At 36.6% G+C, this 15,158-nt stretch overlaps 3 protein-coding genes across 4 annotated transcripts in view; 1 reads left to right on the top strand and 2 right to left on the bottom strand.

The window, feature by feature from the left end:
• LOC123320844 (TBC1 domain family member 1) overlaps nucleotides 1-4,975 on the top strand; it is a 43,235-nt gene extending 38,260 nt beyond the window's left edge. For both annotated transcript variants that reach the window (XM_044908297.1, XM_044908298.1), the window contains 12 exons: nucleotides 64-181; nucleotides 491-638; nucleotides 692-853; nucleotides 1,076-1,226; nucleotides 1,373-1,557; nucleotides 1,661-1,887; nucleotides 1,959-2,114; nucleotides 2,188-2,352; nucleotides 2,411-2,562; nucleotides 2,628-2,880; nucleotides 2,972-3,141; nucleotides 3,325-4,975. In XM_044908297.1, the coding sequence (XP_044764232.1) occupies nucleotides 64-181; nucleotides 491-638; nucleotides 692-853; nucleotides 1,076-1,226; nucleotides 1,373-1,557; nucleotides 1,661-1,887; nucleotides 1,959-2,114; nucleotides 2,188-2,352; nucleotides 2,411-2,562; nucleotides 2,628-2,880; nucleotides 2,972-3,141; nucleotides 3,325-4,257 (2,820 nt within the window). In that variant the 3' untranslated portion in view covers nucleotides 4,258-4,975. The remainder of the gene's footprint in view (nucleotides 1-63; nucleotides 182-490; nucleotides 639-691; nucleotides 854-1,075; nucleotides 1,227-1,372; nucleotides 1,558-1,660; nucleotides 1,888-1,958; nucleotides 2,115-2,187; nucleotides 2,353-2,410; nucleotides 2,563-2,627; nucleotides 2,881-2,971; nucleotides 3,142-3,324) is intronic.
• Nucleotides 4,976-5,695: 720 nt separating this feature from the next.
• LOC123320848 (testicular acid phosphatase homolog) lies at nucleotides 5,696-9,157 on the bottom strand. The gene is made up of 4 exons (XM_044908304.1): nucleotides 9,001-9,157; nucleotides 8,497-8,680; nucleotides 8,340-8,438; nucleotides 5,696-6,806 (listed from the first exon to the last, which is right to left on the bottom strand). The coding sequence occupies exons 2-4, from the start codon at nucleotides 8,578-8,580 to the stop codon at nucleotides 5,802-5,804; spliced, it is 1,188 nt and encodes a 395-aa protein (XP_044764239.1). The 5' UTR covers nucleotides 8,581-8,680; nucleotides 9,001-9,157; the 3' UTR covers nucleotides 5,696-5,801.
• A 716-nt stretch (nucleotides 9,158-9,873) lies between these two features.
• Nucleotides 9,874-13,571, bottom strand: LOC123320173 (testicular acid phosphatase homolog). Its single transcript, XM_044907376.1, has 3 exons — nucleotides 13,290-13,571; nucleotides 12,030-12,125; nucleotides 9,874-10,788 (listed from the first exon to the last, which is right to left on the bottom strand). The coding sequence occupies exons 1-3, from the start codon at nucleotides 13,404-13,406 to the stop codon at nucleotides 9,910-9,912; spliced, it is 1,092 nt and encodes a 363-aa protein (XP_044763311.1). The 5' UTR covers nucleotides 13,407-13,571; the 3' UTR covers nucleotides 9,874-9,909.
• Between the last annotated feature and the right edge of the window lie 1,587 nt (nucleotides 13,572-15,158).

Genomic DNA, 15,158 nt, shown 5'->3' on the forward strand with positions numbered 1-15,158 from the left:
TCCAAGAATTTTTGAATAGAATTTGATGTCTTGTGTGATATTAACACTAGGGAAATATTTCAGGGTTTAATAAACAAGGATCATTTTTGTTTCATCTGTAAGGAAACTAAGAAGACTCATGGATACATAGGATATTTTTTTAGATGTAAATCGGATGCGATTACAAGCGACACAGTAGCAGGTAATTTTAAATTACATTACAAATCAGGATTTAGAAACATTTATTTTGGAATAACAGAGGACTGTCTCCTTCATGCTGAGCTAAATGAGGTTAAACTCACTTTATTCACGGAAGAAATATCTGAAAGCACTATTCTCCCTACTCAATGCATTCTTTTGATGTCCAGAACCAGCAGTTCCTGTCTGTCGTACATCTATCAAACGCTGCTTTGTGAGATGACTCGATAGGCTGTTGAATAAGCTCAGGGTGAATAATATAGCCCTCAAGTCTGCAATGTGCTTCTATGAAATTCAATTGATTGCTTTTCAGCCATAAACCAGGCATTCACAACTGCTGAATCTAGACCCAAAACAACCATAATCTCCTGCGATCACTGCCCAATGGTTTGGTTCCACAAACTCTGTACAGAAATAGAAAACTTATCCGATAAGAAAACGCAAGCTGCCATTCTTCGAAAGTAGGTTGATCGTCCTGGATTAGGTGGATAAGATTCAGTCTTCTATTTTTCAGGATAGAACAGTTCGATGAAGAGGAACAAAAGATTATAATGATGAAATTCGGCGGAGCTGAAACAAATTCCATAGTTGAACAGAACGAGTTCTTGATGATGCTGTTGAGGACTCACTGCGAAATGAAGCAAGCAAGACATGTCCACGACTCTGCAGAAAATAGGTGAGCATTAAACACGATTCAAAAGAAGATTTTACGGTGATCTTCGAACCCCATACGTTTTGAAGGTTTGATCAGAGCTCTTCATTTTTCCCTCACCCTTTTTTATGACATAAGATGGTGGAGGTAACTCTTCAGATTCATAATGGTTCATTTGAGTTTGCCAATGTGGAAGGTTCCTTACTTACAACTGTGAAATTAGGTGTCTTATCTTATTTTTTGCAGGTCAGAGTTCTTGAACCAGTATCTAGGTGGAAGTGCCATATTCACCAAGGCTAAGAGGTCTATTAGCAATTCCTTCGAAATGCTCAAGAAAAGAGCAAGTAGAGACGATTTCAGTGCTACGTTGAGAGAGATGAAACTTCCTCTAAACAGGGTGAGTCAAACCTTAGCTTCAGCAGTTCCTAAAACGTATTATCGTTATCATATCTGCTTCATATCTTCTTCAGTCATTAAGGCGAAGGAGTTTGATACCTTTATTCCTTATGGTCGACCTACCAGATAACACCACTTCTATTTTAGGAATCCTCCCCTTATTCCCCGTCGAAAACCTCTGCTCAAGATCTATCAGATAGAGACTCAGAGGGAATGAGGTCAAGGTCTTCAACTATCGGGTCTCAGCAAGACAGTGAGTTCCACTTATCAACAAACAAGAATTCTCCTGAGAAGCAGACTGACAAATCGGTCAAATCTCCAATGATGGACATGTATGTTCAGATTTATTTTCTACTAAGTAACACACTCCTCAAACATTTCAAGTTGTGGGCTACAAGTTGTCGAGTTTGATAAGTGACCATTTGATCTTTTCAGCTTCTTCAAGGTCGGTTCTCCTAAATCGAACAAAGACGAACCATCCCCGAAAAACTTGGACGGTTCTTGGCGTCAAGCGATATTCAAGAAGGTCGTGAGCCCGAACAAAAAAGAAGACGAATTGCATGTGAAGAAAACAAGGGAAGAATTGAGGGAGCTTTGGAAGAAGGCTATTCATCAGGCGATCTTACTGGTGCGCATGGAGAAGGAGAATGCAACACTCAGAGGTAATTACTCAAGAAATATTTTCCACTTACCTAACATTATAAAAAAAATATGATTCCTTTCCTTGTTTCAGCAAAACAAGAAGAGTCTGCTGTGAAAAGAATAAAACTAGAGTACGACGAGATGAAACCAAACGAAAGGGAAGTGTCACAAGTTTGGGATTTGATGATAAATAAGGATAGCGGAAAGAAGGTAGACAAGGCCATTCTTTACAACTCCATACGACAAGGTTAGAAAGTTTTCCTTGAAAACAGTTGAGGTTTTGCCCGAAAGATCTGGAGTATTGATGGAAATGTTTTCAGGTATACCAAGAGGAAAACGTGGTGAAGCTTGGCAATTCCTCGCCTATCAGTTCTGCATGACAAACCCTCCAATAGATACTTCTCTAATTCCCCACTACGATACACCATACGAAACACTGCTGAAAGAATTGACGTTACATCAACACGCCATCTTGATCGATCTTGGTAAAAACCCTATGTTAAAAAAGGAAGAATTCTGCTGATATCTGTTTTTCATTTACAGGTAGAACTTTTCCAAATCATTCTTACTTCAGCAGTCCATTGGGACCTGGACAGTTAGCTTTGTTCAATTTGCTTAAGGCTTATTCTCTTTTGGACCCAGAAGTAGGATACTGTCAAGGTCTAAGCTTCGTTGTAGGTGTTCTTCTTTTACATGTGAGTATAGGACACGCATTGTTTATTGTTGAGCTCAAAATTATTCTAACGAAATATATTTCCAGATGGAAGAGGCCCAAGCCTTCTTTCTGCTCAGACATCTGATGTTTAGGAGGGATTTGAGGAAACAATACCTCCCAGACATGACAGGACTTCAAATCAGACTCTTCCAACTCTCCAGACTGATCCACGACAAATTACCAGAGTTGTATGAACATTTCAATAACTATGATATATCGCCAACCTTATATGCAGCTCCCTGGATCCTAACTATATTTGCTTCGCAGTTTCCCTTAGGATTTGTCACGAGAGTTTTTGGTGAGTGTGAGAAAGAGATACAAACAAAAGCTATATGTAATCCACAGTTCCTAGATTGAAGAGTTTCAATTTTCATTTCTCATTCTTTCAGATCTCTTATTCATGGAGGGGCTAGATGTTGTCTTCAATGTGGCTCTGGCTCTACTAACACTCCACAAAGATAACTTGCTGAAATGCTCAAGTTTCGAAGAAATCATGGATTATTTGAAAATAACACTCACCCAAGTTGACAAGCCGATGCTGGAGAAAATTATGAAGATGGTGAGTATTTTCGATCCACAAATATACTCAATCAGAATTTGTATCGATTAGTATTGCTTATGCTACATCTTCACCTGGTTATTGGCATTTGCACCAAATCAAGCCTCGCTTAGTCGAAAGTTGTTTGTAGTGACTCAATCGTGAATGAAATCCTGACTGAATTATAAATCTAACATTTTACAGGTGTACATAACCGACATCACGAAGCAACTCTTCGAATACAAGGTCGAATACCACGTGCTCCAAGAGGAAATGATGGCAGTACAACCTCAAGTGGATCAAGTGCATAAATTAGATCTGGAGAACAAACGACTGAGAGAGCAGAACAAAAAACTTCAAGCCCAGTTGGACCAAGTGATGGCCAACTACCAAGGACTTGAGACGATGAGAAAAGTTCAACAGTCTGAGCTCAATAAGCAGGATGTTGAAAAAAGAGGTCTAGAAGTAACCATCACCACTCTGGGACACTTCATCAACGACCTGATCGAAGAGAAGAAACTAACAGAGATCCCTGGAGACGTGAGGAGAATAGTTTCCGAAATAATCTTCTTAGAGAAGAAGAAGCATGGAAATCTACCACAGAGGTCTCGCAACGCACCGCCAAACAAGCCATTGATAAAGTCCCAAAGTACTGGAAGAATACAACTGAGCACCAACAACCATCTCGAAGAATTACGTTTCAACAGTTTGAACCTTCAAACAAGGGACGATTTACAGAGAAACGTACAAAGGACTTCCAATTTCTTCTCGAACCAACACAACAACATACTGAAACAAAAACTGTTCCACACCGTTTCGCCGAATTTGAGCAACATCGACTTGACCATACAAGAAACGGACAATGAAGAGAACGAAAGGAATAACAACTTGAACGATGTAAACACCATATTGATATCGAATGCACCGAATAGTCCAAACAATAACACCCCATCTCTTATAATACCTACGGAAGTTCTGGAGGAGACAACTTCAGACACAACCAAAAAACTGGATAACCACCCTTTGAGCAACTGTGATGTAGCCTTCACATTCAGCGGTACTAGGGAATTGAAACACATCAAAAATAACAAATCTCTCTCGAGGAATTCCAGCCCTAACTTGATCAATTCACAATGATCGAAGTGGTGGTTTAGCAGAAATCGCCTCAAAGGTGCTTAGGATAAGCAGACTCTTCTGAAACAGGCTGAAACTTTTGTTTTGATCAGGACAGGCGACGTTTTGGATTAAGAGGAAAATTTAGATTCGCTGCATGGGGAAAGATTGGTGCTGATCTCTTCCTTGCTTTTTATCCCAATCTCACATTCTCATCTGAAGCTGCTTTTATTGCTATAAATTATATAAATCCTACCCGTTATTTGCCGATAGTTTAACGATTGAGAACATTTCAAGCAGCTCTTCGAAATAACATCATGAAAATAGGAAACCCAAAGTTTCATCAGCACCATAAGCAAGATTAGAATTAAGAAGAATCTAGGCACAGAGTTTAGAATTCTCTTAAATTCGCACATTATCCGAGTACAATCCCAGTGAATTTAGTGAATACTTGGTCAGTGACTTAATGACTGATTCACAGTTTTAGTGGATTAGACATACACTTCAAAGAAGATTTTCTTTTGGTAATGATTGTATATGTCAAATGAAAAAATATATGAGGATTACATCACATATTTACTGTAAATATATTAATTATAATAATGACAAGGATATATCTATAATTGCTGTATGTATACTTATTTTCAATTCTGGATATTTTTATATCCGCATAGAGCTGAATAGTTCCATTCTTGTGTGATAATATTTTGTAATATATGGATTCAATAAATCGACTATGGTATTAAGCCTTTCATTCAAAAAATGTTCAACAGAAACATACTCTTGCCTATTCACGATAACCAGTAGCAGATCTTTTTTTAACTCTCTCAGACTCTCAGTGTGCTGTCTCTTAGCAGAGCAGCTTTTTCTTAGTATGAGGGAAATCCAAGACGGTGAATTACCTTTCTGCAATTGCAGTAAGCCGCTCTGTTCGAAAAATCCATTATGGTTTGGATGGTAGAGCTGATTTATAAGTGTACTTCCAAGAATCATTTTCTCTCAGACATATGTTGATAAATTTCACTCATCTATGGACGAAACTTTGGTTTTTCTGAATAACAATGTACTGCCACATATATCCAATCATATGGTTACTCCTAGAGAAAACCAGGATCTTCTGCATCTAGTATTACCTACCTCAAAGATCCCTTTACATAAATTCAATCGACTTGGGTACAATTTCAAAGAACCCTAACACCCATAGAACCACAAATTTGGCACATAAAGATGCCAAGCAGTACGTGGTCGAAATATGCTTTAGAAGTCTTAAGACTGTTCATTATCCTAATTAATAACGTTTTTCCAAAACTATAAATGGTTTCTCATACAAAAAAACAAACTTATTTAAGGGAGAGACTGTCAATGAGTTCTTGTGATATCAGAAAACATAAAAGAAAGGAAACGAAAAATAACAATTTCCATATTACTCGACAAACACTCAACTGAAGAAAAACTATTTAACAAATTTTCAAACTGACATATATTAACATATAAAACAAGGCTCAGTGAATAAATAGGTAGCGGAATACCTAGGATAATCATTCTCAATCTTTTAAGCAATTTCCTTCTCACGCAGTAACGTTAGTTGGTTGAGCTGGTAATACCTCGTTGACCGCTGTCGTTGCAACAGGACGATTGCAAAGATTTTCCCACTGAGTGAAATTCACGGCGAAATTGTTGATGGTCGAGTTGAAAGTTGGATAAGGACATTTAACAGCCTTACAACCGCCGATCTTCAAGGTTTTGGCAGCAGCGTGCAATGCTGGAGAGTTCCTATAAATCAGCTTGACATAGTTAGTGCCCTCTGGTGCTTCCCAAAGTTCGAAAATGAGAGTTGCACTGAAAGGCACAACTCCAACTGATGGTACTTTCAGAGCGTGCAGGGTATCATAGATGAGACTGCTGTTTGCCACGAATAACCTGAACTTCCTTATGTCCCCAAGACTGACACCGACCTTTGGACTGTTGTCAATCACGTCTTGAAACTGCTTGGCGATCTGGAAGAACAAAGGTCCAATGGAAAGAGTTGCCAATTCTGGGTTCTTAGTCCTGAGGATAGAATCTTCCAGGACTATCTTCCCGAGAAGTTCAGGAAACACGGACTCTGTCCATTGGGGAAGGGTGAGATTGTGGTTTTGTTCGACTTGCAAGATGTTGTAAAGAGCAGGGATCTGTCCTATGTTGGTGAATTTTTTTCCAGTTTCGGCCGTTAAGTACTGGAGGAGGTTCTTCTCTTCTTTGTTGTGTGTCCTATAGTACCTTCCGTGTATAACCTTAATGGCTTCCTGCTCGAATCTTGGACAACCCACGCCTCTGCCTATGGAGTAGTCCAGGAAGAGTGGAGCATTGTGTACTGGAGTAGGTCGCCATGGGAGTTTTCTGTTCCAAATTTCGTCAGCAACAGGTGGAAGAAAACCAGCCATGATGCATTCAGCGGACATGAGAGATTCATCTCGATCTTCTGCGTAGGTGTAGATTTGGGAGGCGTTGTATTGGAGACTGATGAAGGGGTTTTTGAGGATGTATCTCTTGAGGAACCATTGGCCCACTGCGAAGGACTGCTGCTCGCCGAGCTGGAAGAGGTTTTAAAGCATATTTAATACATCCAGACGAACGCGTTCATTATATAGTTCACGACAATTTGGACATGAGAAAAATTGTTGCAAAATGGATCCCCAAATGTTGACCAAAAGCGTGCAAGGGTTAGAGCATCGCTTTCGATCTGTGCTCGATTTGAAAAAGGAGTAGACTTCTTAAACTGAATTGTTACTATGTATGGGACTTGGGTACATTCCTACGACCCAGAAACAAAGCAACAATCGACCATAGAATGGCGACACTCTGGTTCTCTAAGACCTAAGAAGTTTCGTGGCCAAAAATCTGCTGGAAAAGTTCTTGCTTCAGTTTTTTGGGATTGCGATGGAGTGATCATGATTGAATTTTTGGATAAGGGGAGAACAATAACCGGAGATTACTATTCGACATTACTGACCACTCTACGAGAAAAAAAGAAGAGAAAGAAAGAGAAAAGACGCGGAAAGCTATCCAAAGGTATTTTGTTTTTGCAGGACAACGCCCTTGCACACAAATCTCATGATGCCATGCAAAAAATTCGTGATTAAGGGTTTGAAATACTAGAACACCCCCCTTATTCACCAGATTTGGCTCCATCCGACTATCATCTCTTTCCTCAACTGAAAAAAAGTTTGAAAGGTCGTAAATTTTCGAGGAGGAAATAAAAGCTGTGGAGGTCTGGTTTGAAAGGTCTCGAGACGTTGCAGGTTCGCTGTAATAAATGTTTCCAATTACGAGGAGAATATGTTGAGTAATAAAATATTTTGACATTGAAATTTTGTTTGGTTCCATATTAGGCTAGGAATTTTTCAATATATCCTCGTAGGTAACGAAAGTATTCTCAGTTCTTTAATTGAATTAATTTAGTTGTCCCCCAGAAAGAGGTACCTGTTATTGTATGTATAGTTTTGGTCAATGCGCTCACAAAATAACATTTTGTTGTTTTTCTCTTGTATTTTAAGGAAAATTCGATGGTGACAGTATACGGAAATGGTTTTTGGTGTGTGAATTAACCAGTTCCTTAAGAGTGATAACTTTATTCTCTAAGGAAATATGTTTCCTATTGAATGTTTTCGTTGGTGTATCCGAAGAGTACAGCAAGTCTGATTTATCCATAAAATCTTCCAAAAATATTAAATCTTGGCAGTCGTTTACGAGGGAATTGATATTTTTCATGAAAAAATCACTGAAATTTATATCCATCAATGCGACCTTCACAAAAGTTAGCGATAAAAAAAAAATAAATAGTGCATAACGTATTATAAAAAGGCACCTACTTGAATCAATGAGTTATAACAAATTATAAGCTTGATTTATTTTTTAGAAAAACCACTTTGAATTTCAAAGACGCTTCCAAATGATTGTGTAATTTAGTAGATTTTTTCTTGTTGGTTTCTAAGTTTAAAGGTCAATTCATTTCTAGAATGACATGTTGATAGTTCTTCTTTGAAAAATATATTCCCCGAGATTCCACTTTCAAAATTGATAGCGTTATATGTCTTTAAGAATGAGAAAATTTTAAATTATCATACATTACTCAGTTGTCCTAGGGGTTTCTGCCAAATTTCTGGATCTTGATATGGATCGTTCGGATAGAACTTCGAAGGTATCGTATCTCCATGATTTACAATCTGAAACAATCATCAGTTAGGATCCATAAACTTTTAACGTCATCCAAATCTAACTTACCGCTACAACTGCCTTCAATTGATCACCATGTATAACCGTGAAACAGCTCAATAAAAGACTCAGTACTGCTGCAAAGTATTTCATGATGGCTTGATAGTAGCCGCTTAAGAATTAAAAAAGTGCACAACTAACTACACAGGCCTCTGTAGGAGTATCTCTTTTCCCTAAGCGTGGTTCTCTTTATCTGTGAAGGAAAATCAAATATCAAATACCAGACGATTCGTTATATCGAAACCACAAAAATAATCAATGTGATAATTTCCCCTAATTTTGGAAGAAGGCAAACTATTATAGATATATAGATTCGAATGGAACAGAACACAAATGTAACTGTTATTTATTAAAGGATATATTGTTGAGGAAGTGGACTTAAAAAACTATCTATTGAAATGAAATATTCACTGAAATAAATAAACTGAACTGAAACTTCCACAATCTTTTCAATAATATCTGTCTACTTAAATCTAATACTTAAATAAATGGAAAAGTGGATTGGGAACTTACCTTAACTAAAATGAAAATATTGATCTGATGAAATAAGTAAAAACAAACTGAGTTCAACTAATCCTAAATTGAAGACGTGAAAACGGATTGTTTAATCATATTTTGAACATATTGTTGAAATGAATCTATAAAGAGTAGTTCGACCAGTGAATTTTCACAATACAGGGTTTTTAGAAAAAAATATGCAAAATATGAATCTTCTATACAGATTCAGATATACAAATAATCAATTGCGCCCTATTTGAAAAAAATATAAAGGAGGAAAGTTGCTTTTTTCGGAGGAAACATAGCTTTATTTCAAACAAAAATAATGTTGCATCAAATTTACATTTCGAATTTTGAACATTTTTTAGCTAGAGTATGATTCCCGAACTATTCTCATCTGTTCTTGACGAAAATATTAAGATAAAGCAGTGTACACGTATTGTTTAATGTACTGAATAAAACACTTTAGTTATGACATCCCAAAAAGTTTTCAATTATAAGCCTTAAGTGTATTACATATTAAACTTATCAATACGTACAAACTGCTGTATTATATTATTATTGTCACCGGAAATACACCAGAAGAGTGAGGAAATGTTCATGTTCTAGCTGAAAAAATATTTAGGAGCGGATAAAGAAAATTCTACTTAGTTTTTTGATTTTTTTGTTTTGTTCAATCTTTGTAATGTAGATTGTAGGGAACTTATATTTGTCATTTTAATCATATTTCATAGCTACCCACTTCATTTTTTCAAGCAATTATCATCAATAATATTGAGTAAGTAGGTAATTAAGCTAATAATTTCAAGACAAAAAGTCAGGATCCAAAATCTTGCTTATTGAATTTATCTGTTCAGAAGTATCATTCGAAGGTATAAAACAACGCCATCAATGTAAAATTTATTACGTAAAATACGACAAAAATCACTTAGCGCATGACAGGCGTTTCTTCTTTAGCAGAGGTGGAAGCAATTTTAAAATCTCGCTGTATTCACAATCTTCTCCACAACCTCTTATGGATAATTTTTTCAATTCTCCAACTTTCGAACTCTGGTAGTACATATTGACGATTTTTTTCCCGCCAACATCCCTCAATTCCACGATCAAGGCTGCTCCGAATTTGGGAACATGTGGTGTTATGTTGTCCACTCCAATGCTGTCCATGAGCACTGGTATGGCGTAGCCGATTGATGAGTATAGGAAGAGCTGAAACTCCTTCTCCGAACCTGTCACGTAGCCGTTCATCTTCTTCAACATCAGATCCACGAAAGGCTGCATCCTCAGATTCAACAGTTTAGGATCAGACACTTCAACCTTCCAATCCATATCAAGCAGGTGCATCACACGTTGATAGCAAGTTTCGTTACACCATGAAGGTAACCCTAAGCCTTCTGATCTTTCGCAAACCATCGGATCCACGCATTTCTTAACGTCCCTAAAGCTGTTGCACGAGCATTTGGTGTTTTGCTGGATCAAATTGTAAATATCCTTTTCGTCCAGATCCAACTGACTGAAGGTATTATTCTTGTGGATGAAATTCTGAAGCTCTTTCTCGTATGCAGGACAGGGCTCTATCATCCTGACGCTTTCAGTCGAATCTGTGATGATCGGAATGTAGGGTCTCCGTATGGATCGTGGGAAAGTGGATAACAAGCCTGTGATCACCTCTCTGGCGGATCTGATATGACGGTCATACTCGACGGAGTGGACTGTGATAGATTTTCGTAATTTTATCGGGTCCAGATTCGTTTTGTAGCGTTTCTGGAGGTATTTGCCAAACGAGTGCATCTTTTTCCTGCCAACCTGCAAATATAATTCATTTTCAATCAGTTAGAATGGAGTTTTATACTGTCGTTAAAGATACAGCACATTGTTGAAAGTGCTGAAGTGTTCTATGAATAGCAAGATGGAAGATGTCCCAAGAACTACTCGATTCAGTCATTTATTCATTGCTGCATACCGTTACCGGGAATAAATCTACAAAAAGACATGAAAGAAGTGCGAAGAGACCTATACTTTCTTAGGGCTAATTGCTACCGTGTGCCCTCCTGTGACTGAAGAGATCCAACCGTGACCTACAGATCCTTCCACACTCCGGACAGATCTGAACGCCGCTGTATCCTTCTCGAGCCTCTATTATAACTGTGTACCAAAGACCACCACTGTGACTTATCCAACGCTAGTTGTTCCCAGTTATGATTGGCATTAACTGATTTCAGGGATTTATGTAGTATATCCTTGAACCGCATATACTGGCCTGCTGGTTTCCGAGCTCACTCTGTGAATACGCCATACAGAGCTATTTTGGGGAGTCTTGTGTCTTGCATCCTCAGAATGTGGCCGCTTCATCTGAGTCGGGCCCTTGTTACTTGAGTCTCAATTGTTGTACAACTCGCGCGTTGCAAGACTTCTGCATTCGAAACTTTGTGGAACCATCTGATGTGCATTATTTGTCTTAGATGACGTTGTTGCGTTTGTTCGAGCTGTTTAATATGTCGCCTGTAGGGCGTCCAGCTTTCGCTTCCGTAAAGAAGCGTTGGGAGGACCACTGCTTTGTAAACAGCTGTCTTAGTCGTCAGATTGAGGTCGTGATTTTGAAACACTCTGTCCTTTAGCTTCCAGTATGCCCGAATTGAAACGGTTGTGTTTTTCCGTGTCTAGGTTAGCCCTAGTAGTAATTTTCATTCGAGAAAACATTGGTCTAATTTCACGAAAAGCTGGATAGATGCAAAACATAAACAGAAAAGAATATACACGTAGAGGTTGCTCCAAATTAGACAGAAGTTGAAGATTGGTGGCTTAGAAGAGTATAAACCACATACTACATTTTCTGAAAAAACTCATTTCTAATGATGAACTGTGAATCTAAAACGAGTAGCTCTTTGTTGTGACCACATAGGACGAAAGGTCCTGATATCTTTGGAATACTGACTGGTCAAAGTGTTACAGTTAGGTTTACGATGTTACGAAAAGATTTACTCAGATTTAGATGTAGTTTTTGAATGTCGATTGATAATTACAATAGAATATAAATGGAAAATTACCTTAGTTAGTATTCCCAAGCCTGAAGCTACCCATTTCTCCATAAATGGATCATTTTCTTGAAGAATTAAAGGTGTACGATCTCCTTCTCTGAATATCTGGAAATCATTTTTAAGGTTCAAACCAACAAGCAGCAAACAAACTATTCAGGTGCTAATTTCTATTTTGTCTTGATATGCGGAAATCGAAGTAGTTGGAGAATATTTTTTTGTATATCTTAACCTACATAAAAAAGTAAAATTAAAACTTATTGCTTCACATTTCTTTTGATCCTTTTACTGAATTTTGGTATGAATTTACTACAACCAGAAATGTGATTTTGAATTATTTTCATTGAACATTGAGGGGCGAAGTTGACAAGTTGTTTTTAGTTCAGATTGGAATGAAAAACAAAAAATGCACTCTTAAAATGATGGAGTTAAATCCCTAAAAGGTGGCTATAATAACTCCCTATTTTGATTCAACTGATATCCGAATCGTGTTCGTTTTATTAACGATCTAATCAAATCTTATGAAATCATCAATGTCCTGAATTTGGTGAGCAAGGAAGTGAATGACTACATGGCAAAAATTGCTTCGATATCCTAAAGTATATGTTACTGAATCTACCTGAGTTCAATCGTGAACTTCTACGTTATTCGAAAATAAAGTCCAGAATAACCAGGTCTCTAAGAGACGTTAATCTTTTATTGGAGATAAAAGTTGTTTGTGAGTTCAATCTTCTTTCAACCATCATTAACATATCCAGAAATTGAACAACCTACCGAAGTGGTGATATTGAAGAATCCGGTTAGAACTTTTTTTTTTCATTTTGAGCCAGAGTTGCGAACCGTCCAGTTACCAAAACCTAACGGTTGTTCTTTTTCGATCAAGGCTACCTTGACTGAGAATAAACATCGAAACACCAAGAAAGCAGATTACTTGCTTGTTAAACTCAATTTCGTAAATAATTATAGAGATTTCCTCTCAAGGAATTTAGAATAATTGTCATCATATCTAGATGCATATTTGTTGGATGAATCAAATGGTATAAAGAGTACTCCAAAGTACTCTTTTTTTGCAAAGTCGACATATCTGATGTATCTATTATTGTATTAGGCTTTTCTGTCGAAATTTTTCCGAAACGAGTTTTTCTTCTTCACTTTAATTCTTGAAATATACCTCATGATAACCAATTGTTCCTCATTTTCCTATTCACTCAGCAAATCAATATTTTTATTTCTTTATAACGGATATTGAACTATTGAATCCTAGATACTCACAACAATAGATAGTAGCAGTTCATTATCGTCGTTTTTCACTTGTTCCTTTTGGGCAGACGAGAAGACAAAGACAAAAGAAAATATCAACCAATTAATCTCAAACTGTATAAGTTTCATTTTATTCTGTGCAAGAATTCGTGTACTTTGGAGGATTGAAATCTGGAAATTAGGACACTAAACCAAGAAAAAACGCTGATATAGTTTCGCAAATCTTTCAACAATAAAATTTAGGTGAATAAATGGAATGTGTAAGCGATTCTTTCGTAGTGCTCATAAATTTTCAGAAAATCAATCACATCATATTACTGTTCGAAAATGACTGTGAAGTTAAACCTATTGAAGTAATTATATGGTTGGAATAGATTACAAAAAGCTTCATTATTTTTACACGTTTATCTGCTGAGAATGATTTTCTATACTTTGCTGGAAAAAGGTAGGTACACTAAAGGACAATAACCTAAATATTGAACATGTGGAATTATAATCTTCGGTAATTAAATATGGAAGAACAACAAAATTTCTAGTGTGATTGCTTCTTTACTATTGAACACAAAATCTATTATGAGCAATGAGTTCATTGATCCTATTGAAAATACGACTTATACTTTTTATTAAATATTTCTCAATCTGCGTTCTATAATAAATTTTCAGTGTGAAGTGTAATTATAACCAGGAAACACATTATGCTGCTCCAAAAACAATGAGAGCAATGAAGAAAATTGGAATTTCACCATTTTTCAGGCAACCAAGAACCGAAGAACTTAGCTTACTCTACACCATGTAAAACGTACTAATACATTCTTCCAATAAAAAGATATTGAATATATAGGTCAATTATAAAACTGAAACCAATGAAGATTGATTCAAGTTCAAGAAGTTATAGTAGATCTGAATGCGATAAATATTCTAAAAGAGCAACTGTTCCACTGGAATCTCCCTTGAATCTATGTATAACGTCTATAACGTAATAGCACGTTGGTGGAACATTTTTGGTCCTATGTAATAACATTAAATGACCGTCATGTGAATTGACTTATCTACACTTTATTATTTTTTAAATATTTGTATATGTATCATTTGTTGATCTCTTAGAAAACTTGCTCATAACGGCTACATGTACTGTATTGCTAAATAATTGCATCACCACTGAAAGTCGAACGAAAAGCGAAGAAGGAAGTAGACTGATGAGAATCCTTTGAAATTCAATGTCTATTTCAACATAAAATTGTCCACTCAATTATGCCACACTATTGAATAATGTAAAATAATTCCCGTTATGGATAATTATGATATCGATTGGTTGGAAACTATTTCGAAGAAAAAAATTGAGCTTATTTTACGCAGAATTGAACGAACATCTGAACAAATAAGAGTTCAGAATATTGTTCTTTTTCGAAGAATAGTGTAAAGAAAAAATTTCAGCTTTTTGAATAAATCTATAAGCATTTGTGGACAAAATAATGGAAATCAGCAAAGTTAAAAGGTAAGGTAAGCCTTTAGATTGGGGAATACAGAGAAATTTTATCTTTTCAATTCTTTGTAATTGTTTGTCCCCCTTTTATCTTTATTTGCTTACATATTTCATCACCCTAAATGCTACTAAAAACTACTGGATGGCTCCAGGAATGTTAACCGAAGTAGACTGCTTCATAATTGCCATCTAGGATAAAGTGAGATACCATACAAGATCAAGCTTGGAAGAATAACGAGTTTATTAGAGACATGATGTCTTCGAATGTACATAATTTTGATGTGTGTCTCACTTCTTTATATTCAGTATTTAACTTTTTGGTAACATGAAAACAAATTGGGTTGTGTGCTATTTATATATTTGCTTCGTCAAATCAACAATGGAATTTAAAATAAGGG

Source organism: Coccinella septempunctata, chromosome 9, assembly GCF_907165205.1.
Source record: "Coccinella septempunctata chromosome 9, icCocSept1.1, whole genome shotgun sequence".
Taxonomy (NCBI): domain Eukaryota; kingdom Metazoa; phylum Arthropoda; class Insecta; order Coleoptera; family Coccinellidae; genus Coccinella; species Coccinella septempunctata.